Genomic DNA, 26,404 nt, shown 5'->3' with positions numbered 1-26,404 from the left:
TGCTTCTGTTAATACACCAAATCATTAGGCGCATGGTAAAGTTCCCCACACTGTGTTTCCAACAATTGGGCACATTGACCATAGTTACATGAAACAGAAGTAAAACAGTGCAGATGCTAAATATATAAAACAAAGAGCTCAGCTGTTCAGGCAGGTTTTGGGGAGAGCGAAACGGAGATGACGGGCTGAATTTTACCAACATTGAAAATAATTGCGAGGTGGGACCATTTCCAGGACCTGATCCCGTTCCCTGTCACTGTGCAACTGACAGGCCACCTCCACAATTGGGGACGATGGGGTGACAGAGTGGCACAGGGTGGTGAGGCTCAGACCTCATTAGACCTTTGACGATCGGAGATGTCCATCTCCAGTAAATCATCGCTTGATGGGAAGGCTGTGAGATGAGAAGACATCAGCCTTGCCATTTTCTGATGGTAACCTTTAAAACCCCTCTAATTGCAAAGTAACTTCGACCTCCCGCTGTGCAGTCACCCCCTCCTAGTGGCTAATATGGACGCAATGAGGGAGCCAATGTGATGCCTGCAAAATTGTTATGCTGTTGTAATGACCAGTGTTCATTTACCTTAATTGGGTTCCCGCAGGTGTCGAACTGATTACCATTTCCACCACGTGCCGATCTCTGGGCAAAGCACAAGGAGGCGGCCATAGGCCAATAGCTGGCTTGATGCTGTTTTAACCCATGTTCCAGTCTCCAGCTCCAAAGCCGCCTCCCCGGGTCTGGGAAAAGCTGGGCCTACATTTCCATTCGTTAGCCTATCATTGCTTCTAATGAAAGGTCATCAAACCGAAATGTTCAATCTGTTCCTCTCTCCATGGATACTGCCTGACCTATGTTCATGAAATGTGCTTCATGCAATTCTTTGCTGTGCTCTGGTTAGTTTAAATGCAACAAAAATCTACGTTTCTGAATTTAAATGGGTTACTTTGATTATTTGCAAAGCGTAGGTTAGTAGTTTGATCGACTAACAGCTCATCTATTGACACAGCTGCTTACATTTAAAGAAGTAGACCAGGGGAGGACGTAAAAATAAATGCTCCTAAATGAACCGACAAATTACAAAGTCTGTCTTGCCTTGTTGCATTTTTGCAAGGTTTTATAACTCCCAAAGCGATAATGGGATGGTCATTTTGCCTTTGTGCATGGATGGCTAGAGGGATAGGGACCAAACAACACAGGTGGCGTCAATTTACTCCTAAATCATATATTGCTCAAGGAAATTGCTTCTTGTGTTTCATTATGATTCACTTCCAGAATGTTTTGATGTTTACCCCAGTTTATTTCTAACATGATGTCACACAGAGAGCATGTTTATGTAAACAGTTATTATAACTTGTCTTATGAGTGATGTTACTAATATATACTTGTGTAAAAGCTGGCAATTTTGAGGCCAATGCTTTTCGGTCAAACTTCATGGGTGGGTCGACATGCATGCTTGATTTGGGCCAGATAGAGTGGACAAAATGACCTCTAGTGGCTAGGAAGCTGAGGAATTGCCAAATTAATTTAAATGGTTTTTGTATTAAAAGAAGCTGAAATCTGCTTTTAAAAGAAAACTTTGCAAACAGATCCTCTCTGCTCAATAAAGCCCAGTCTGCAATTGCATTTCTACTGCATTTTGTTAAGGTATCCTTCCTTGGTTGCAGTTTTTGAATGAGTCCAGACAATATTCTCTCCCCTTTTAAAAAGAAAATAAATTGACAATTATCTCAAGTTACTAAACCATCACTGTAATTATCTCTTTGTAACTTTTATGACAACTTGGATTTCTTTTTCACTATGGTTACCCATGTTGAGAAGTATTTGGTTGGTTTCAGTCTTGGTGCCAGTTATAGCCCAATCTTACATACTCTTTGGTTCTGCAATTTTTGAGCTTTAATCCCTGAAAAACAAGATTGACTTTTACATGAGGTATATGAAAAATTATGGGGGCGTTTCTCCAACCACCGACCCGGCGCAAATCCAACTATGTCGGGAGAATTCTTGTAGAGGCCCAAATCAGGATTTGTGCCGGGCGCAATGTGGTTGGAGAATCGCTCCGATGCTCCTGGACCACTCCAGCTGATGTGATCTGGTTCACATCCTCGCGTGTTAAAAGTAGCATTTAAATATTCAAAATTGGCTTTGAGCCAAAATCTTCTGGCTCCTGCTATTTTCCCATCCGCTGGTGCAATGTGAAGCCGCTGTGAATTAATACAGGTCTCCACAAACATAGACCAGGCGTAATGGCCAGATCAGGGGATTCGGATGTCATTGTAGCCCCCGGATAGTCGAGGATGTGGCACAGGTCACTGCCAGGGTACCAGGTTGGCACTGCCAAGAGGTGGGTCCTGAAGGGGCTGCGTTCTGAAAGTGGTGGGGTCTGACAGGAGACCCTTCAGGAGGGCCCCGATACCAGCGATCTCTGGAGTGGGGCGTTAGTGCCGGCGAACCTTTTGTGGGGAGGGGGTTACCGAAGCCTAATGGTGGGGAGAGAGGGGGCAACAGGACTGAAGCCCTGATGCTGGCGGGGGGGGGGGGGGGATGAAGCCCCAATGTCAGGGCCTTGACTCACTTTGAGATCGAGAGGCCCTCTCTCTGAAACAAGGTTTGCCGGCGTGTTTCAGCCAGCCCCCCTCAATGCCAGTGCAAAACGCACCCCCCTCCAAAATCTCAAAGTGTGGGTGTATTGCGGTCATGATCGCGCTGACTCACCCAGCGGGAATCACACCGCATTTTTCGCCGGAGGCTACTTGAGATTTTTGGGGAGTACTGCACCCTATGGCTTTTTTTAGGGCAAAAATCCTGGTGTCTTTTATATAAGATCTGCTTTTATGCCAGTGTATATAATGCACATCATTAATCTACCAATAACAGGGCAGCGCAGTGGGTAAGCCCTACAGCCTCACTACAGCCCAGGTTCGATCCCGGCTCTGGGTCACTGTCGGTGTGGAGTTTGCACATTCTCCGTGTGTTTGCGTGGGTTTCGCCCCCACAACCCAAAGATGTGCAGAGTAGGTGGATTGGCCACGCTAAATTGCCCCTTAATTGGAAAAAATGAATTGGGTACTCTAAAAAACAAAACAAAAATTTTAAAAGAAGAAAAATAATCTACCAGTAACTATGCTAAATATGGTGTAACTTGAAAACACACCAGGCACTAGTTAACGATAAACATCAAGCAGACAGAACCAACATTACTTTGTTTGCATTATCATCATAGCCAGATAGTTATTGTCCAAAATCCACTATTTAGTTGATATTAAAGGAATATTTTGCAGGTGGAGAAATTAGTTACTTTTTAAACTATAGAACATTGTAAATTTTTGGAGCGATAAATGTCATTAGCCTGTTTGGATAACTACAGATTATAAGTATGTTATAAATTCCTTTAAATGGAAGGTTATACTTACCTTTATAAATAAGTATCCTTATAAACTACTACTGATTCTACTCGATTAATCTTTCAGAAATATTCAAAGAGAGGAACAGACCTAAAGTTCTTGGTTGGGGAGTATCTCGGCACAGCAGAAGGAAAAGAGGTGATGAGCAAGAGGATACGGAGAGCGAAGTGGAAGTGTCCTTCCTAGAGGAATGTAAAACATCATTGAGGTCCATATTCACTAACTGGGATGCAGTCTTCCCAGATAAAACCTTCGACTCGCCGGAAAGCCATGTTGAAGTGGACAGTGCTGTTAAAGCAAGCACGTGTGTGATGGTTAAATGGGTTATCAAGTCTGGAATTGAAAGTCCAATTAGTGAATCTCAGAGTTTCACTCTATTAAGATGGCTTCAGAGAAATATCCTGCCTTTCAATGCTGTAACTGAAGAACTTCTGAAGGACAGTGCTTTCCGGCATCATCTTCTGCAATTTTATAGTCGAGTCACCAATGAAGTAGATGAAGATGGTTTGAGAGGGGACCCTTCATGCCTCTTCACCACTATCATGCTTCAGCTGCTGGAGGTTCGAGGCCTGGTGGACGACATGTACAAGAGTGTTATCAAATCAGTCTGTCTTCCTGCACTAAAAGACCAGGATCATGAAAGGAAAGGTGATTATTTTTTTCATCTCCAGCCTATGTTTTCTGTTTATCTTGTGTACCACTCCCAAATTTACAAGTTCCTGCTGCATTGAAAGAAAGCTCTAGAAACGATTGCATTTTTAAAAACTTCTATTTCTGCCAAATTAACGTTTAACCAGAGTTATTGTTAAATACTTGATCGCGGCTGGAGCCAGATGGCATCAACATAAAAACCAATACACTCAAATTTGAATGGTGTCATGGAGCTGGTCAGGCCGAGTTGGGAGGGAATCGTAAGAGTGGGGGCTAGTCAAGTTGTGTCGGAAGGGGTCTCTGGAGCAGGATCAGGTTGTGGGGTTAGTCAGATCGGGTTGTTTGTTGGTTTGTTGGTGGGTACGTGGGGAGCCAAGTAGTGAGGGGCTAATCAGGTCAGGTTGTGGGGACGTGAGCAGGGAGCCGGGTGCTGGAATCTAGTCAAGTCGTGTCGTGAGGAGAGGGGTCTGGGCATCAGGGTGGGGAGTTGGGAGTCAGGATGATAGTCAGGGCGGTCAGTAGGGGAGTATCAGTTTTATAATTGCCCAGGAGTTAGACTAGGAGTTTGCTATCTAACATTTCCTGGGTAACTATTCGGGTAAGTAAATCAGAACTGTGGGAGACCTTTTAAGAAAGTACTAGAGAACAGGAAAATTGCCCACTGGTAGCTCAAATTTCCCAGGCATTTCCCATGGAATAAATGTATATCAATGATAGTTTGGATACCAGAAGATCTAGGCCAATTCTTTCATGATTACCATAACCTTTAGAAATGTTTTCAGACTGTCCTAAACTGTAGCTAGTATTTTGGGGTTCACTAGTTACCACTCATCTGCTGCCTGGCATCTACCTTCTCTTCAATGTGCTTTCCGTTTAATTAATAATTGTGCCATTTGAAGCCAGTATTATGGAGAGAATTTGCTGTGCTACATTAATCAGGATTGCTGTTTCTTCTTGTGTCAGTTTGGCTATCAGATTTCTGTGTTATTCATCAAGTTTTTTTTTGTTTTAATTGGAGCATTTTGTGTTTTACGTTTTTTAGTTGCTCTTGGGATGTGAGCATTTATTGCCCATCCCTAATTGCCCTTGAGAAGGTAGTGGTGAGCCACCTTCTTGAACTGCTGCAGTCCATGTGGCATAGGGAGGGAGTTCCAGGATTCTGATCGAAGTGATGGAATGCCTATGTATTTCCAAGTCAGGTTGGTGTGTGGTTTGGAGGGGAATTTTCAGGTGGTGATGCTCCCATCCACCTGCTGCCCTCGTCCTTCTAGGTGGTAGAGGTCACGAGTTTGGAAGGCTGTCGAAGGAGCATTGGTGAGTTGCTGCAGAGCATCATATAGATGGTACACACTGCTGTGCACCAGTGGTGGAAGCAGTGCATGTTTATGGTGGTGGATGAGATGCCGAGCAAATGGCTGCTTCATCCCAGATGCTGTTGAGCTTCTTGGAACTGTACTCATCTCGGTGAGTGGAGAGCATTCCATCACACTGCTGACTTGTGCCTTGCAGGTGGTGGGCAGAACTTGGGGATTCAGGAGTTGAGTTATTCATTGCAGATTTCCAGCTCTGACCTACTCTTGTAACCACCTTATTTTATATGGCTGGTCCAATTAAGTTTCTGGTCAATGGTAAACCCCAGAACGTTGATAGTGGGGGATTCAGCAATGATAATGCCATTGAATGTCACGGGGAGACTGTTAGATTCCCTCTTGTTGAAGATGGCTATTGCCTGACACTCGTGTAATGCAAACTTTATTTTCCACTTGTCAGCCCAAGCCTGGATATTGTCCAGTTAGACTGCATTTAGACATGGACTTCTTCAGTATCTGAGGACTCCCGAAAGGTTGAACAGGTTGGGCCTCTATCCATTGAAGTTTAGGAGAATGAGAGGTGATCTTATTTAAACATATAAGATCCTGGGAGGGTTTGATGAGGTAGATACCGGGAGCATATTCCATCTTGTGGGGAGACTAACTACGGCACAATTTAAGAATGTGGCTTCCCTTTTAAGAACATAAGAACTAGGAACAGGAGTAGGCCATCTGGCCCCTCGAGCCTGCTCCGTCATTTAATGAAATCATGGCTGATCTTTGTGGACTCAGCTCCACTATCCGGCCCGTACACCATATCCCCGAATCCCTTTATTCTTTAGAAAGGTATCTATCTTTTTCTTAAAAACATTTAAAGAAGGAGCCTCAACTGCTTCACTGGGCAAGGAATTCCAGAGATTCACAACCCTTTGGGTGAAGAAGTTCCTCCTAAACTCGGTCCTAAATCTACTTCCCCTTATTTTGAGGCTATGCCCCCTAGTTCTGCTTTCACCCGCCAGTGGAAACAACCTGCCCACATCTATCCTATCTATTCCCTTCATAATTTTATATGTTTCAATAAGATCCCCACCACATCCTTCTGAACTCCAATAAGTACAGTCCCAGTCTACTCAACCTCTCGTCATAATCTAATCCCCTCAACTCTGGGATCAACCTAGTGAATCTCCTCTGCACTCCCTCCAGTGCCAATATGTCCTTTCTCAGGTAAGGAGACCAAAACTGAACACAATATTCCAGATGTGGCCTCACCAACACCTTATACAATTGCAGCATAACCGCCCTAGTCTTGAACTCCATCCCTCTAGCAATGAAAGACAAAACTCGATTAGCCTTCTTAATCACCTGTTGCACCTGCACACTAACTTTTTGCGACTCGTGCACCAGCACACCAAGGTCCCTCTGCACAGCAGCATGTTTTAACATCTTAGCGTTTAAATAATAATCCATTCTGCTGTTATTCCTCCCAAAATGGATAGCCTCACACTTGGCAACATTGAATTCCATCTGCCAGACCCTAGCCCATTCACCTAACCAATCCAAATCCTTCTGCAGACTTCCGGTATCCTCTGCACTTTTTGCTTTACCACTCATCTTCGTGTCGTCTGCAAACTTTGCCACATTGCACTTGGTCCCCAACTCCAAATCATCTATGTAAATTGTGAACAACTGCGGGCCCAACACTGATCCTTGAGGGACCCCACTAGTTACAGGTTGCCAACCAGAGAAACACCCATTTATCCCCACTCTCTGCTTTCTGTTAGTTAACCAATCCTCTACCCATGCTACCACTTTACCCTCAGTGCCATGCATCTTTAGTTTATGCAGCAACCTTTTGCGTGGCACCTTGTCAAAAGCTTTCTGGAAATCCAGATATACCACATCCATTGGCTCCCCGTTATCTACTGCACTGGTAACGTCCTCAAAAAATTCTACCAAATTGGTCAGACACGACCTACCCTTTATGAACCCATGCTGCGTCTGCCCAATGGGACAATTTCCCTCCAGGTGCCCCGCTATTTCCTCCTTAATGATAAATTCCAGCATTTTCCCTACAACCGAAGTTAAGCTTACCGGCCTATAATTACCCGCTTTCTGCCGACCTCCTTTTTTAAACAGTGGTGTCACGTTTGCTACTTTCCAATCCTCTGGGACCACCCCAGAGTCTAGTGAATTTTGATAAATTATCACAAGTGCGTTTACAATTTCCCTAGCCATCTCTTTTAACACTCTGGGATGCATCCCATCAGGGCCAGGAGACTTGTCTACCTTTAGCCCCATTAGCTTGCCCAATACTGCCTCCTTAGTGATTACAATCATCTCAAGGTCCTCACCTATCTTATCTTTATTTCCATCAGTCACTGACATGTTATTTGTGTCTTCCACTGTGAAGACTGACCCAAAAAACCTGTTCAGCTCCTCAGCCATTTCCCCGTCTCCTATTATTAAAACTCCCTTCTCATCTTCCAAAGGACCAATATTTACCTTGGCCACTCTTTTTTGTCTTATATATTTGTAGAAGCTTTTACTATCTGCTTTTATGTTCTGAGCAAGTTTACTTTCATAGTCTACCTTACTCTTCTTTATAGCTTTTTTAGTAGTAGCTTTCTGTTGTCCCCTAAAGACTTCCCAGTCCTCTAGTCTCCCACTAATTTTTGCCACTTTGTATGTTTTTTCCTTCAATTTGATACTCTCCCTCACCTCCTTAGATATCCACGGTCGATTTTTCCCCTTTCTACCGTCTTTCTTTTTTGTCGGTATGAACCTTTCCTGAACACTGAAAGATCGCTCGGAAGGTTCTCCGCTGTTCCTCAACTGCTTCACCATGAAGCCTTTGCTCCCAGTCTACCTTAGCTAGTTCTTCTCTCATCCCATTGTAATTGCCTTTGTTTAAGCACAAAACACTAGTGTTTGATTTTACCTTGTCATCCTCCAACTGTATTTTAAATTCCACCATATTGTGGTCGCTCCTTCCAAGAGGATCCCGAACTTTGAGATCATTAATCAATCCTGCCTTTAAGATGGAAATGAGGAGAATTTCCTTCTCTCAGAGGGTATTAACATGTGAAATTCTCTTTCCCAGAGAACATTGGAGACTGCACCACTGAATTCTTCAAGGCTGAGTTAGATAGATTATTGATGGACAACAGAGTCGAGGGTTAGGGTGGCTGAGTGGAGTTCAGACCAAAATGCTCTGCCATTCAGTAAAGTCATGATTTCTTTGGTTTTGTAGAGCCTAATAGCCTACTCCTGCTCCTATGTTCCTATGAATGGTGCTGAACACCGTGTAATCATTAGTGAACAGAGGGAACATCATTGATGAAGCGACTGAAGATGGTTGGACCTAGGACACTAATCAGGAACTGGCACAGAGATGGTTGGCCTCAAACAACTACAACCATCTTGTTTTATGCTAAGTGTGACTCCAGCCAGCAGAGAGTTTTCCCCAATTCCCATTGACTCCAGTTTTGCTTGGGCTCCTTGATGCCACACTCGGTCAAATGCTGCTGTGATGTCGAGGGTAGTCATTCTCACCTCAAACGTGGTATTCAGCTCTTTTGTCCAAGTTTGGACCGAGGCTATAATGAGGTCAGGAGCTGAAGGTGGAATCCAAACTGAACAATTGTGGTAAATTGCACGTGAATTTGAATAACATTAATTGGAGTTTCATCAATTTAAAAATAGAGCAGATGACTGACTGAGCATGAATGTGCAGTACCAGAAAGTTAAATTCCTGACCTTAACTGTATTACATTAAGCAAAGACCAGTAATGGAAGTGGGGGAAATAAATCAGATGAGCCACTCTCGAGCACCTCCTAACAGAGATTTATAATAATTTATAATCTACTTGTGTTTAAATAGACCATCAATGTAGAAAAACATCAAAGAACTTCACAGGAGCATGATCAGAGGAAAAATTGACTTTTGAATCAAAGGAGGAAATAATCAGACAGTTTGGTCAAAGCAGCAAGTTTTAAGAGGCATTTTTAAGGGTGGAGAGATGGGCAAGTTTAGGGAGGAAAATGCAGCGCTCGTGGCAAGATAGCTGAAGGCACAGGTCAAAAGAAGTGGTGCAAGAGATGAGTTGCTGGAGGATTTGGGGGCTGGTGAAGTTCACAGAGGAAGGGAGGGGAAAGGCCACGAGGGATTTCAACATAATCAACATTAGAACATAGAACATAGAACAATACAGCGCAGTACAGGCCCTTCGGCCCACGATGTTGCACCGAAACAAAAGCCATCTAACCTACACTATGCCATTATCATCCATATGTTTATCCAATAAACTTTTAAATGCCCTCAATGTTGGCGAGTTTACTACTGTAGCAGGTAGGGCATTCCACGGCCTCACTACTCTTTGCGTAAAGAACCTACCTCTGACCTATATCTATTACCCCTCAGTTTAAAGTTATGTCCCCTCGTGCCAGCCATATCCATCCGCGGGAGAAGGGTCTCACTGTCCACCCTATCCAACCCCCTGATCATTTTGTATGCCTCTATTAAGTCTCCTCTTAACCTTCTTCTCTCCAACGAAAACAACCTCAAATCCATCAGCCTTTCCTCATAAGATTTTCCCTCCATACCAGGCAACATCCTGGTAAATCTCCTCTGCACCCGCTCCAAAGCCTCCACGTCCTTCCTATAATGCGGTGACCAGAACTGTACGCAATACTCCAACAAATGCGGCCGTACCAGAGTTCTGTACAGCTGCAACATGACCTCCCGACTCCGGAACTCAATCCCTCTACCAATAAAGGCCAACACTCCATAGGCCTTCTTCACAACCCTATCAACCTGGGTGGCAACTTTCAGGGATCTATGTACATGGACACCTAGATCCCTCTGCTCATCCACACTTTCAAGAACTTTACCATTAGCCAAATATTCCGCATTCCTGTTATTCCTTCCAAAGTGAATCACCTCACACTTCTCTACATTAAACTCCATTTGCCACCTCTCAGCCCAGCTCTGCAGCTTATCTATATCCCTCTGTAACCTGCTACATCCTTCCACACTATCGACAACACCACCGACTTTAGTATCGTCTGCAAATTTACTCACCCACCCTTCTGCGCCTTCCTCTAGGTCATTGATAAAAATGACAAACAGCAACGGCCCCAGAACAGATCCTTGTGGTACTCCACTTGTGACTGTACTCCATTCTGAACATTTCCCATCAACCACCACCCTCTGTCTTCTTTCAGCTAGCCAATTTCTGATCCACATCTCTAAATCACCCTCAATCCCCAGCCTCCGTATTTTTTGCAATAGCCTACCGTGGGGAACCTTATCAAACGCTTTGCTGAAATCCATATACACCACATCAACTGCTCTACCCTCGTCTACCTGTTCAGTCACCTTCTCAAAGAACTCAATAAGGTTTGTGAGGCATGACCTACCCTTCACAAAGCCATGCTGACTATCCCTGATCATATTATTCCTATCTAGATGATTATAAATCTTGTCTCTTATAATCCCCTCCAAGACTTTACCCACTACAGACGTGAGGCTCACCGGTCTATAGTTGCCGGGGTTGTCTCTGCTCCCCTTTTTGAACAAAGGGACCACATTTGCTGTCCTCTGGCACTATTCCTGTAGCCAATGATGACATAAAAATCAAAGCCAAAGGTCCAGCAATCTCTTCCCTGGCCTCCCAGAGAATCCTAGGATAAATCCCATCAGGTCCCGGGGACTTATCTATTTTCAGCCTGTCCAGAATTGCCAACACCTCTTCCCTACGTACCTCAATGCCATCTATTCTATTAGCCTGGGGCTCAGCATTCTCCTCCACAACATTATCTTTTTCCTGAGTGAATACTGACGAAAAATATTCATTTAGTATCTCGCCTATCTCTTCAGACTCCACACACAATTTCCCATCCCTGTCCTTGACTGGTCCTACTCTTTCCCTAGTCATTCGCTTATTCCTGACATACCTATAGAAAGCTTTTGGGTTTTCTTTGATCCTTCCTGCCAAATACTTCTCATGTCCCCTCCTTGCTCGTCTTAGCTCTCTCTTTAGATCCTTCCTCGCTACCTTGTAACTATCCATCGCCCCAACCGAAACTTCACACCTCATCTTCACATAGGCCTCCTTCTTCCTCTTAACAAGAGATTCCACTTCCTTGGTAAACCACGGTTCCCTCGCTCGACACCTTCCTCCCTGTCTGACCGGTACATACTTATCAAGAACACGCAGTAGCTGATCCTTGAACAAGCCCCACTTATCCAGTGTGCCCGACACTTGCAGCCTACTTCTCCACCTTATCCCCCCCACGTCACGTCTAATGGCATCATAATTGCCCTTCCCCCAGCTATAACTCTTGCCCTGCGGTGTATACTTATCCCTTTCCATCATTAACGTAAACGTCACCGAATTGTGGTCACTGTCCCCAAAGTGTTCTCCTACCTCCAAATCCAACACCTAGCCTGGTTCATTACCCAAAACCAAATCCAACGTGGCCTCGCCTCTTGTTGGCCTGTCAACATATTGTTTCAGGAAACCCTCCTGCACACACTGTACAAAAAACGACCCATCTATTGTACTCGAACTATATCTTTTCCAGTCAATATTTGGAAAATTAAAGTCTCCCATAATAACTACCCTGTTACTTTCGCTCTTATCCAGAATCATCTTTGCCATCCTTTCCTCTACATCCCTAGAACTATTAGGAGGCCTATAAAAAACTCCCAACAGGGTGACCTCTCCTTTCCTGTTTCTAACTTCAGCCCATACTACCTCGGAAGAAGAGTCCCCATCTAGCATCCTCTCAGCCACCGTAATACTGCTCTTGACTAGCAGCGCCACACCTCCCCCTCTTTTGCCTCCTTCTCTGAGCTTACTAAAACACCTAAACCCCGGAACCTGCAACATCCATTCCTGTCCCTGCTCTATCCATGTCTCCGAAATGGCCACAACATCGAAGTCCCAGGTACCAACCCATGCTGCCAGTTCCCCTACCTTGTTTCGTATACTCCTGGCATTGAAGTAGACACACTTCAAACCACCTACCTGAACACTGGCCCCCTCCTGCAACGTCAAATCTGTGCTCCTGACCTCTATACTCTCATTCTGCCTTACCCTAAAACTACAATCCAGGTTCCCATGCCCCTGCTGCATTAGTTTAAACCCCCCCAAAGAGCACTAACCAATCTCCCCCCACAGGATATTTGTGCCCCTCAGGTTCAGATGTAGACCATCCTGTCTGTAGAGGTCCCACCTTCCCCAGAAAGAGCCCCAGTTATCCAGAAATCTGAATCCCTCCCGCCTGCACCATCCCTGTAGCCACGTGTTTAAATGCTCTCTCTCCCTATTCCTCATCTCACTATCACGTGGCACGGGCAGCAACCCAGAGATAACAACTCTGATGGTTCTAGTTCTGAGCTTCCATCCTAGCACCCTGAAAGCCTGCCTGACATCCTTGTCCCCTTTCCTACCTATGTCGTTAGTGCCAATGTGGACCACGACTTGGGGCTGCTCCCCCTCCCCCCTAAGGACCCGGAAAACACGATCCGAGACATCACGTACCCTTGCACCTGGGAGGCAACATACCAAACGTGAGTCTCTCACGCTCCCACAGTTGATGATGGCGGATGCGCCCTTCTCAGCTAGTTCCATGGCTTGAGGGTGTGGAGCCTTTGATGGGAGGAAGGGTATGGTCACATGCTTCTACAAGGTAGCCCTCAAAACACAAAAATAGTCCGATGATTGCCCGCTGGAAAGTGTGTCTGACCATGTTAAGTACAACTATGATATGTAAAAAATGCACGATTCTTTCTTCTCTAACAGCTGCAGCATTGTTTCTGCTCTCTGATTACTTCTGGGACTTGTGGCTTGGAGTGCAGGAACCTCGACTCTTTCTGACTCATGTAAAATTGATCGCCAAAGCCTCTGAAGAAACGCCAAGGTTTGGAGAGAGTCCTAAAGCAAAACAAAAGAAGCCCAACGATGCCATTGTGTCTCTCTGTAAAGACATCCATTCCCTGATTGGAGAAAAGCTGCACATTTAGTTACACTCGCTATCAAAGACAGATTTTATTTTGCTATATTTATACTGGAGATCAGAAAGTTGATAATTGTATTGTTGATTGTGTTGTGCGTACATATGCTTTTGACACCATCAAGAGATGCAGTGTTTTGGATATTAAGCCTGTCAGTGTTGAAAATCTCAATTAACTTTTGGATAAATCATTACTGATCTGTAAATACAATTTGGCGTGTGCATTAGTAACAGTCTTACTTTTCATGAACAGTGGTTTGTCTGGATTAAATGGTAGTCTGCACTTTTCAAACAGTTAATTGGAGCTAGCAACTACTCTACAGGCACTTGCACATAAGCAATAGTCTGTCCTCTTGAGCATCTCCAGGAAGTCAATTTCCTAAACTGTAAATGGTTTGTAAATCTCTCTCAATTTATTCCTCGACCACTGAATCTTCATAGCACACGGGTTTAAAAGGAAATCAACCAAATTGTTAGCTGTCATTGACAGGCGGGGGGTTTAATTTAAACACCAGTAATTTCTCCTCTCACCATCCTTCTAGAAATCGAAAGGTGTTTTGATTTGCTTCCCCCTTTATAAGCGGTGGTGTATTTCCCAACCCTTCAGCTTTGGAGCGATCCAATTTTGTATCAATAACCTCGCAGTAAACTTGGAGTAGAATGAACTCAAAGGGTTAGTTTGTTTGCACACACCCAAATTGCAGGAGGAGCAGCGCAGCGTTGCCTTCTTTGCATTCGCACAGTAAAAGAGAGATAGAGATGAAAAAGATTTGCAATACAGAGTCCACCGATAAAAGGATTCTTGTTTCACGTAGGTCCGGAATCAAAGTCCAATGAGGTATTTCTTCACGGAGGTCCGCAGGTTGAAAACCGTTGCTGTATATAATTCCCTTTTCTGGTGCCGTTGACTTGACACGACGAGTTGGGCATGCAGAGATGAATCACTCTTGTCAGTGAAGGTGCAGGAGTCCCATCCAAAGCGGTGTAAATGGAGTCAGGGGTACATTCTGGGCAGAACCCCTTTTCTGTGAAGTTGCTTCTGGGACGGTAAACAGCAGACTGAAATTCTCCAGTACAGCAAGGTGGAACCAGTTCTATATTCATGTCACATGTCTCCGACCTCTCCACATTGTCTTTGTATCCCTTGTCTGGGTCCCTAAAATTATTAAATGTCCCAGCCATTAAGAATTGAAACTAAAGTTGCAGGGTTCTTTGTCCTAGCAGATGAGTAGACTTTTGTTGGCCAACCTGGGTTCTGAAAGCCTTTGAATGGTTCTCTTTGAATTTGGTCTGTACAGTCCACAGCAAGGAGGGGACATTAGTGTCTCTTCAGCGATAATGAGGTACAGGTTTATTCAATATTGATTTGCCTGTCCTGCTGTGACCCAAGTGGATCAGGCCAGCAGCATGGTTCAATTCCCGTACCAGCCTCCCCGAACAGGCGCTGGAATGTGGCGACTAGGGGCTTTTCACAGTAACTTCATTTGAAGCCTACTTGTGACAATAAGCGATTTTCATTTCATTTCATTTCATATTTACACCGCACCAATGCACAGCCTTCTCAATGTCTGAGCCCAGGACTGCTGCAAGAGAGAGATAGCACCCAAAGGTTAAAATTTCATCCAAAATATATCACTTACAGCAGCTCAGCGATCTACACAGGACCATCAGCCTAGATTTTGTGCTGAGGTTTCTGGAGTGGGAGTTGAACTCACAATCGTCTGACTCAGGTGAGAGTGCTACCAGCTGAACCAGTTTGTGAGCAATGGGTTAACCAGCACATCCTCAGACCAACTTCAGTTACCACGTTTTAACTAATTCAAGAACAAGATATTTTCTGGGTTGATGATTTTTTTTTTTCCCCCTCGGCTCCTCTGGCCTCCCTTCCATCTCCTTGCGTCACATTTAAGTCCTTGGCTTATGGACCACAATTAAAATGCTGTGGGCATAATAATGTTTGGATTTTGCTGTGCTTTGTGGATTTGGCACACAGTTTTCAGTCCTTTACTTAACCATGCATACCTGCTAGGTAATTGGTTAAAATGGCTTGAGCACCACATCGATGGATCAGGGGCGGTTTCTCTGATAAAGGGGCTTATGTCCCCACGCCCGCAAGAAAACGTGTGTGAATCACTCTGGACTTTCCTGGAGAAAGTCCAGAGTGATTCTCCGTTTTGCAGGGGGCTAGCAGGGTCCCGAAGTAGACCTCGCCTCTCCGGCTGCCGATACGGGGCCCTGCATTTCTGGCTGCAGGTCTGCGCATGCACCCGGCGGTGGCCCTGCGCAACATGGCGGACCTACACAGTGGGGCCGGCCCTGACAATATAGGCCACCCTCCCCCCACCAGATCGCGCGCGCAGGCTGATCAGTGACTCCCGATCGCGGGCCTGGCCGTCCTGGAGGCCCCCTCAGGTGACGGATTCCCCCCCCCCCCCCCCCCCCCAAAACCAGGGGGGGCTGTGGACTGAGTCCGCAGCCGCCACTCCGAACTCCTGCCGTGTGGAACCATGAATGAACTACGGCGGCGGCAACTCAGCCAGTTGTCGGTAGAGAATCAATGGCCTCCAACCCTGTGCTCGCGACATCCGGCGATTCTCCAGTCCCTGGAGAATCGCGGGAAGGCGCCGGACCCGATCGCGGGTCTGACGCCCCATTCTCCGGCCCACGCTGAGCGCAAATGCGGCTCGGAGAATCGCGGCCCAGGGCTTTGATTTACAGCAACACTAGCCGCAAATGCAAATGCTGTAATGGCCGCTAAATCTAGTGAAAGGCCAAAAACAGGATTTACGCTGGCAAGAATCCCGAAGGTGATATAGCGGGCTGAATGCCACTATTTTCACCCTCACCGTATGCTCCCACACACCCGATGTGACATCACACAGGCACGAATCACTACTGTTTTTCAAAAATGAAAATCCGTCATGATGAGTAGCCAGAGGCGCACAGTGAGGTATCGCACCAAGTGGTGCGGGAAATGGCCAGGCAATTCCCTGACACTGCCTCCTGGCATTGCACCCTGCTAGTGCCAACCTGACAATGACAACCTGGCAGTGCCAGGGTGTCAGCGCTAAAGGCGAGCCCTCTTGAGAGCCCCATTCGGGAGGCGGGGCCGGTGTTTGTGCCTTCGTTGGGGTGATGGAGGTCCAGTGCCTGTCAAGGAGGGAGTTGCGGTACCCAGATCTTAAGGGGGGAGGGATCACCTTGTTGATTTTGGGGGTCAAATTGGACCAGAGTCTGTGAAGAGGGTTGGGGATGGTGCAAATGATGTGGAGAGGGTCCGCCCTGATGCCGGGGGAGGGAGGACGATGATTGGGTCACCTGATGCTTGAATAGTAGGGTGAGGGGTGGTGCCCCTATCTTTGCATTGAGGGGAGATTGCCCTGGTGCTAGGGGGTGGTCCCAATCTCTGACAGGGTCCTGCTTTTTGGTGAGGGGGAGCTTTAAATTTAAGTTTGAAATTGGGGTGCCCCGATCTCAAACCCTGCCCTGCCGCCCTGTTTAGGCACCGCCCCTCAAGCTGGCTGTGTGATCCTCCCCAGCACTCTGAAATTACACAGAGTGCTGTTAATCAGGTGGGAAAAGGTGCCTGTGAAGCCGGCGAGTTTCACACAGCTTTTCCCACCTATTCCAACATTCTGTGAAATTTGGGGCAAATTGCATCCTACAGTTTGTTTTATCTCCACAGGCGTACTCAACAAAGCGATGATGTTGTTTTGTGCACCGAGAAATAGAGATAGATTTGAGCAACATTTCCACGTCCGTGCCATTTTCGAATGATAAATCTATATGTACCAGTTGCCTGCTCTTTCCATGGATGATGAATCATATTTTCTGAGTGCCATTTATGTCCTTGGCTTTTAACTGACTAAAAATATAATTTTTTTTCAACGTATGATGGTATTTATTTCTATATATCAGTACATAAGAACGTAAGAGCTAGGAGCAGAAGTAGGCATCCCCCTCGAACCTGCTCCGCCATTCAATACGATCATGGCTGATCGCATCTCAGCCTCAACTCCACTCACCACACAAGATTTGCAAGTGTAAAGGTGCAGTGAAATGTTCTGAGGCAAATGTTATTTAATTCTCACAGGAAAACTTAGAAAGCATCTTTCACAGCCTCAGTCTAGTCCACAGCTCTTTACCGCCAGTGAAGTATTTTTCAACGTCTAGTCTCTATTGCAATTTAGAAAATGTGGCAGCCAATTTATTCACAGCACTCTCCCACAAACAGCAATGATGTAATAACCAGAGTCTGTGTTTATTGAGGGTTAAAAAAACTAACCAGGATACCATCACATCTCAGTTCTTTTCGCTCCATGGGATCTTTTACACCTGACCGAGCAGACAGGGTCTTGGTTTAATGCTTTATCCAAAAAACTGCACCTACAATAGTGCAGGACTCTCAGCACTGAACTGAGTGTGTGGTCAGATTCTATGGTCAGCTTTCTGGAGGGTTACCTGAACTTGCGACATTCTGAAGCAAGAGTGATCACTGAACCAGTTGCAAGGGGCTTCATGGCTGGGATTTAGTTCCTGGTACAACAGGTCCATGGGAATTGGTATCCGCTGCCAGGAATGCCCAGCCAGAAGATCTGTGCTTGACCCCAGGGCGCAGCTGATTGAAGCAGGATTGGCGGGTCAAGAGGGGTGGTGGGGTCACCAACGAGAGGAGCTCAGGAAGATCATTAGCAAGAACACTTTCAAAGCCCACTCCCTTCCCCCTGCTAGTTGCTCAATCAGGCACTGAGTGCCTGTCAGTGAAGGACCCCATCACTGCTAAATCTGACAGGGCTTCAGGAGGCAAAGAGCCATGTGAGACCCACTAAAACCCTGAGCGCCACTGAATTCCGGTGGCTCACGAGGGACAATTAGTATCAAGTGGCTCATTAATGCGCCTGATTGGCATCACGCCGCCAGTGAGCGAGATTCCCGCATCGGGCCCCTTCCCACTCCAATTCAATGGGGGGGCCGTTTTCCCGATGCAGGTACTCCCACCAAATTCTCTAACCCACACAGATTCACAAGGGTTCAATTAAATTCTACCGCATGATTCCTCGAGCTATTTATCTCAATTTTGCAGACAATTACTTGGAGTCATGTAGTACTTTTAATGTAAGAGACATCCCAAATTGCTTTGCAAACAGGTTTAGCAAAAACAGGGTTGATCGAAGAGGGGAGAAATGAGGAAGTTACACCGATAGATTGGAAGAATTTGTAGATGATGGCTGAGGCGGTGTGTTTCATCTATGGAGGAATGGCAAGCTAACATGTCAATGTGGAGAGGTGGGTGCAGAAAATGAGCTAAAGATGATTGAAAAGGGAGGTAGAGCTTTGAACAAGTTAAGAGTTTATGAAGAGATGAGAATTTTAAGCCAATGAGAGTTTTTGAGTAACCAAGGTTAGCAGTGGTAAAGATAGGCATACAAGCTTCAACAGAGGGCTAGGATTGACATAACGTTGGGGACTGCGCTGGATATGCAAGTCAGCAGATTGCTGATGGATAGGATGTGAGGTTTAACGGTCAACCCAGAGTTGAAGTGAACATCAAGGCTGTCAATAGATTAATTCAGCCTCTAGAGTCCCTGGGGCAGCAATGGAGCCAGTTGTAAGGAGCAGACTGGAAGATTAAAAGACAATGGTTTCAGCCTTCTTAATATTGAGTTGGCAGTCGCTATGACTAATCTGGACTTTATGCTCATCTGATACATTTGGAGCAGCAAGGTGAGTGGCAGCGATATAAACCATCTAAATGTTTGCAGCATAGAAATCAGATCAATCCATTGTGTCCTAGCTAGAGTAATTCAACATTCTCTCTCCACATTGGGCTATTCCTTTATAAGAATGAAAGGAGATCTAATTGAGGTATATAAGATGATAAAAGGTATTGACAAAGTAGATTTGGAGTAGACGCTTCTCGTGTGGGGCAATCGAGAACGAGAGGTCATTGTTTTAGGATAAGGAGGTAGCAGATTTAAAACAGAGATTGGGACATACTTCTCTCAAAGGGTCATAATTCTGTGGAATTCACTACCCCAGAATGCAGTGGGTGTCTGGAATTTGAGTAAATTTAAGGAGGACAGAGACAAATTTTTAATTAGTAATGGCTGAAAGGTTATGGAGAACGGACAGGAAAGTGGAGTTGAGGCCGAGAGGGGATCAGCCATGTTTGTATTGAATAGCGGTGCAGGCTCAAGGTGCTCAATTGCCGACTCCTGCTCCGAGTCCTTATGTTCTTTATCTGCTTTAAATACTTGCCTGCTATTCCATTAAAAGCTTCAGTAGCTCCTGCCTCAATCACTGGCAAGTGCTGCGTAAAGAAATTTCTCTTCATGGTAACCCCCCCACCCCCCCTTCTACTGAGGCTCACATCAGGAGGAATCTTTCCCTGGTCACTCGATTAAAACCTTTTAATAATTTCAAAAACTTCCCTGGATCTCTAATCTCGTCATAACTAGTTTTGCATTCCAAAGAATCTTTGTTGTGCATTCTCTATGGCTTTAACGTCCTTTTTACAGCGAGCATGTCAAAAACTGCTTCCAATGCTTTAACTGTGGCTTGAATATGTCAAGATGGAGCTGGGCATCATCATGTAATTATGAGAGCTGTGAATTATTTCAGCAAAGGGAAGCTTATAGATAATAACAGAATGCTACACAAGGATAAATCTCCAGGTGTCTCTGCAGATATTAAAATCATAGAATCCCTGCTGTGCAGAAGGAGGCCTACTGCCGCCATCTTGGTATCCTGATTCGGGAAGGCTGTCCCAGTGGATGTCGCGTGTTCTATTGCGACGGCCTCTTTTCTTGCAGCAGGCCTCCTTCTATGGCAGGTTGTTCTCGGGTTCAGTTTCAGTCAGCTGGTGGTCGTTCCGATGCCCAAGGTTTAGGACCGCCATTCCCGGGAGTTCTTGGACCCCGAGTGCTGCGCTCTCTCGGAGCTTGCCGATTTTAATTGCTCGCTGGAGGGTCTAGTGGGTTTCCGTCAGCAGTTTTCGCTGTGGTCAGCATCGCGAAGGCCACAAACGAAAAGGTCTCAAGAACTCATCAATGTGGGTCCAAATTCGCAAGTTGCAGTGAGCGTCCTTAAGCATGCCAAAAGGTTGCTGTTGGACTCCCCTTGGGCCTGGGAAGTTGTATGAAAGCAAAATTTGCAGACTGTAATTAAGGATTTTGGATTCAAATACTCCTCGGCCAAGGCTATCAATGCATTAAACGACCGGGAATCTGGACTGTCCGGGTGGGTCAGGCTTTTTATAAGCGCGTAGGTTGGCCCACCGACTGCTGTCAGTAATATCACGGTTTGCTGCTCATCTCCAACTATAGCGTTTGAGTGTAAAAAGTCTTGTACCCTCTCAATATAGTGGGTCCAGTCATCATTACTCACATTGAGAGTTTTGTGCTTCCCTATGTGTGGCATCTCTATCGCCGGAGGTAAAGCCTCCTGGGGCCTTGGCGAAGTGGTTAGGCAATGCAGTAAGTGGTAGTGAGGACAGCTCCACTTCAGCCTTGTCACCAGTGTAGAATCCAATAAAGAGACACAAAGGAACATAAGGTAGGACGTAAACTGAACACAGGTTTATTTGGTACACACAACTAACTCTTGGCCCCGAAGGTCACCCTCGGTGTTTTTATCGAATGAGGTTCCCCCTTGTTAAGGGGAAACACCTCCCCATTTTACCGGGGGAGTTCACACTCCATGGTTGTCCTGGAGAAATGGGTGGTGCATAGTCCGTGACCTCCGAGGGGGTCATAACACCATGCACCCCAAGCTTTAGAATCTGCAACCAGTTTATCTTTATTCTGTCTTCTGTTAATATCTTGATGGATGGATGGGTGAAAATGTAGAATAAGAACCAGGCCAGAGGGACCCAGCAACAGAGGACTCAGTTATAGAACATACAGCAGCACAACACAGTACAGGCCCTTCGGCCCACGATGTTGTGCGGACCACTTATCCTAATCTAAGATCAACCTAACCTACACTCCTTCAATTTACTGCTGTCCATGTGCCTGTCCAAGAGTCGCTTAAATGTCCCTAATGACTCTGACTCCACCACCTCCGCTGGCAGTGCATTCCACGCACCCACCACTCTCTGTGGAATGAATCGACCTCTGACATCCCCCCCTATACCTTCCTCCAATCACCTTAAAATGATGTGCCCTCGTGACGGCCATTTCCGCCTTAGGGAAAAGTCTCTGGCTATCCACTCTATCCATGCCTCACATCACCTTGTACACCTCTATCAAGTCACCTCTCTTCCTTCTTCACTCCAGTGATAAAAGCCTCCCTCAACCTTTCTTCATAAGATATGTCCTCCAGTCCAGGCAGCAACCTGGTAAATCTCCTCTGCACCATCTCCAAAGCAGCCACATTCTTCCTATAATGAGGCAACCAGAACTGGACACAATGTTCCAAGTGTGATCTAACCAGGGATTTATAAAGCTGCAGTGAAACCTTGTGGCTCTTAAACTCAATCCCCCTGTTAATGAAAGCCAACACACAATACACCTTCTTAACAACCCTATCAATCTGGGTGACAACTTTGAGGGATCTATGTACGTGGACCCTAAGATTCCTCTGTTCCTCCACACTTCCAAGAATCCTGCCTTTTACCCTGTATTCAGCATTCAAATTCGACCTTTCAAAGTGAATCACTTCACATTTATCTAGGTTGAACTCCATCTGCCACTTCTCAGCCCAGCTCTGCATCCTGTCAATGTCCTGTTTTTTTTTATATAAATACTTTATTGAAAATTTTTGGTCAACCAACACAGTACATTGTGCATCCTTTACACAATATTATAACAACACAAATAGCAATGACCTATTTTATAAACAAAAAATGAATAAATAATAAATAACAAAAATGAAAACTAACCCTAATTGGCAACTGCCTTATCACAAGTAACACTCTCCAAAAATATAATTTAACAGTCCAATATATAATTATCTGTAGCAACGACCTATACATATTATACAGTATATATTAACAACCCTGAGAGTCCTTCTGGTTCCTCCTCCACCCCCACCCCCCCCCCACCCCAGATCCTGGGCTGCTGCTGCTGCCTTCTTTTTTCCATTCCATCTATCTTTCTGCGAGGTATTCGACGAACGATTGCCACCGCCTGGTGAACCCTTGAGCCGACCCCCTTAGGATGAACTTAATCCGCTCTAGCTTTATAAGCCCCGCCATGTCATTTATCCAGGTCTCCAACCCCGGGGGCTTGGCTTCTTTCCACATTAGCAATATCCTGCGCCGGGCTACTAGGGACGCAAAGGCCAAAACATCGGCCTCTCTCGCCTCCTGCACTCCCGGCTCTTGTGCAACCCCAAATATAGCCAACCCCCAGCTTGGTTCGACCCGGACCCCCACTACTTTTGAAAGCACCTTTGTCACCCCCATCCAAAACCCCTGTAGTGCCGGGCATGACCAAAACATATGGGTATGATTCGCTGGGCTTCTCGAGCACCTCGCACACCTATCCTCCACCCCAAAAAATTTACTGAGCCGTGCTCCAGTCATATGCGCCCTGTGTAATACCTTAAACTGAATCAGGCTTAGCCTGGCACACGAGGACGACGAGTTTACCCTGCTTAGGGCATCTGCCCACAGCCCCTCCTCGATCTCCTCCCCCAGCTCTTCTTCCCATTTCCCTTTTAGTTCATCTACCATAGTCTCCCCTTCGTCCCTCATTTCCCTATATATATCTGACACCTTACCATCCCCCACCCATGTCTTTGAGATCACTCTGTCCTGCACCTCTTGTGTCGGGAGCTGCCGGAATTCCCTCACCTGTTGCCTCGCAAAAGCCCTCAGTTGCATATACCTGAATGCATTCCCTTGGGGCAACCCATATTTCTCGGTCAGCGCTCCCAGATTCGCGAACTTCCCATCCACAAACAGATCTTTCAGTTGCGTTATTCCTGCTCTTTGCCACATTCCATATCCCCCATCCATTCCCCCCGGGGCAAACCTATGGTTGTTTCTTATCGGGGACCCCCCCAAGGCTCCAGTCTTTCCCCTATGCCGTCTCCACTGTCCCCAAATCTTCAGTGTAGCCACCACCACCGGGCTTGTGGTGTAGTTCCTCGGTGAGAACGGCAATGGGGCTGTCACCATAGCCTGTAGGCTAGACCCCCTACAGGACGCCCTCCCTAATCTCTTCCACGCCGCTCCCTCCTCCTCTCCCATCCACTTACTCACCATTGAAATATTAGCGGCCCAATAATACTCACTTAGGCTCGGTAGTGCCAGCCCCCCCCCCTATCCCTGCTACGCTGTAAGAATCCCTTCCTCACTCTTGGGGTCTTCCCGGCCCACACAAAATCCATGATGCTCTTTTCAATCCTTTTAAAAAAAGCCTTCGTGATCACCACCGGGAGGCACTGAAACACAAAGAGGAATCTCGGGAGGACCACCATCTTAACCGCCTGCACCCTCCCTGCCAGTGACAGGGATACCATATCCCATCTCTTGAAATCCTCCTCCATTTGTTCCACCAACCGCGTTAAATTTAACCTATGCAATGTGCCCCAATTCTTGGCTATCTGGATCCCCAGGTAACGAAAGTCCCTTGTTACCTTCCTCAACGGTAGGTCCTCTATTTCTCTACTCTGCTCCCCTGGATGCACCACAAACAACTCACTTTTCCCCATGTTCAATTTATACCCTGAAAAATCCCCAAACTCCCCAAGTATCCGCATTATTTCTGGCATCCCCTCCGCCGGGTCTGCCACGTATAGTAGCAAATCGTCCGCATACAAAGATACCCGGTGTTCTTCTCCTCTAAGTACTCCCCTCCACTTCTTGGAACCCCTCAACGCTATCGCCAGGGGCTCAATCGCCAGTGCAAACAATAATGGGGACAGAGGGCATCCCTGCCTTGTCCCTCGATGGAGCCGAAAATATGCAGATCCCCGTCCATTCGTGACCACGCTCGCCACTGGGGCCCTATACAACAGCTGCACCCATCTAACATACCCCTCTCCAAAACCAAATCTCCTCAACACCTCCCACAAATAATCCCACTCCACCAAATGCTTTCTCGGCATCCATCGCCACTACTATCTCCGTTTCTCCCTCTGGTGGGGCCATCATCATTACCCCTAACAACCTCCGTATATTCGTGTTCAGCTGTCTCCCCTTCACAAACCCAGTTTGGTCCTCGTGGACCACCCCCGGGACACATTCCTCTATTCTCATTGCCATTACCTTGGCCAGGATCTTGGCATCTACATTTAGGAGGGAAATATGTCTATAGGACCCGCATTGTAGCGGGTCCTTTTCCTTCTTTAAGAGAAGCGATATCGTTGCTTCAGACATAGTCGGGGGCAGTTGTCCCCTTTCCTTTGCCTCATTAAAGGTCCTCGTCAATACCGGGGCGAGCAAGTCCACATATTTTCTATAGAATTCGACTGGGAATCCATCCGGTCCCGGGGCCTTTCCCGCCTGCATGCTCCTAATTCCTTTCACCACTTCTTCTACCTCGATCTGTGCTCCCAGTCCCACCCTTTCCTGCTCTTCCACCTTGGGAAATTCCAGCCGATCCAAGAAGCCCATCATTCTCTCCCTCCCATCCGGGGGTTGAGCTTCATATAATTTTTTATAAAATGTCTTGAACACTCCATTCACTCTCTCCGCTCCCCGCTCCATCTCTCCTTCCTCATCCCTCACTCCCCCTATTTCCCTCGCTGCTCCCCTTTTCCTCAATTTGTGTGCCAGCAACCTGCTCGCCTTCTCCCCATATTCGTACTGTACACCCTGTGCCTTCCTCCATTGTGCCTCTGCAGTGCCCGTAGTCAGCAAGTCAAATTCTACATGTAGCCTTTGCCTTTCCCTGTACAGTCCCTCCTCCGGTACTTCCGCATATTGTCTGTCCACCCTCAAAAGTTCTTGCAGCAACCGCTCCCGTTCCTTACTCTCCTGCTTCCCTTTATGTGCCCTTATTGATATCAGCTCCCCTCTAACTACCGCCTTCAACGCCTCCCAGACCACTCCCACCTGGACCTCCCCATTATCATTGAGTTCCAAGTACTTTTCAATGCACCCCCTCACCCTTAGACACACCCCCTCATCTGCCATTAGTCCCATGTCCATTCTCCAGGGTGGGCGCCCTCCTGTTTCCTCCCCTATCTCCAAGTCTACCCAGTGTGGAGCGTGATCCGAAATGACTATAGCCGTATACTCCGTTCCCCTCACCTTCGGGATCAACGCCCTTCCCAGCACAAAAAAGTCTATTCGCGAGTAGACTTTATGGACATAGGAGAAAAACGAGAACTCCTTACTCCTAGGTCTGCTAAATCTCCACGGGTCTACACCTCCCATCTGCTCCATAAAATCTTTAAGTACCTTGGCTGCTGCCAGCCTCCTTCCAGTTCTGGACTTCGACCTATCCAGCCCTGGTTCCAACACCGTATTAAAATCTCCCCCCATTATCAGCTTTCCCATCTCTAGGTCCGGAATGCGTCCTAGCATCCGCCTCATAAAATTGGCATCATCCCAGTTCGGGGCATATACGTTTACCAAAACCACCGTCTCCCCCTGTAGTTTGCCACTCACCATCACATATCTGCCCCCGTTATCCGCCACTATAGTCTTTGCCTCGAACATTACCCGCTTCCCCACTAATATAGCCACCCCCCTGTTTTTCGCATCTAGCCCCGAATGGAACACCTGCCCCACCCATCCTTTGCGTCGCCTAACCTGGTCTATCAGTTTCAGGTGCGTTTCCTGTAACATAACCACATCTGCCTTAAGTTTCTTAAGGTGTGCGAGTACCCGTGCCCTCTTTATCGGCCCGTTCAGCCCTCTCACGTTCCACGTGATCAGCCGGGTTGGGGGGCTTCCTACCCCCCCCCCCCCCCCTTGTCGATTAGCCATCACCTTTTTCCAGCTCCTCACCTGGTTCCCACGCAGCTGTATCTCCCCCAGGCGGTGCCCCCCGCCTATCCCCTCCCATATCAGCTTCCCCCTCTCCCCAGCAGCAGCAACCCAGTAATTCCCCCCTCCCGCCCCCCCC

The 26,404-nt window shown here is 46.6% G+C and overlaps 1 protein-coding gene across 1 annotated transcript in view; it reads left to right on the top strand.

The window, feature by feature from the left end:
* Nucleotides 1-17,274, top strand: part of urb1 (URB1 ribosome biogenesis homolog) — a 167,105-nt gene extending 149,831 nt beyond the window's left edge. Inside the window, exons 38-39 of the mRNA XM_072513439.1 lie at nucleotides 3,469-4,050; nucleotides 13,172-17,274. Coding sequence (XP_072369540.1) covers nucleotides 3,469-4,050; nucleotides 13,172-13,392 — 803 coding nt within the window. The 3' untranslated portion in view covers nucleotides 13,393-17,274. The remainder of the gene's footprint in view (nucleotides 1-3,468; nucleotides 4,051-13,171) is intronic.
* Nucleotides 17,275-26,404: the final 9,130 nt, after the last annotated feature.

This window comes from Scyliorhinus torazame, chromosome 8 (assembly GCF_047496885.1).
Source record: "Scyliorhinus torazame isolate Kashiwa2021f chromosome 8, sScyTor2.1, whole genome shotgun sequence".
Classification (NCBI taxonomy): Eukaryota; Metazoa; Chordata; class Chondrichthyes; order Carcharhiniformes; family Scyliorhinidae; genus Scyliorhinus; species Scyliorhinus torazame.
Note: the sequence above shows the minus strand (reverse complement) of the source record. Positions and strands in the feature narration are given on the sequence as shown.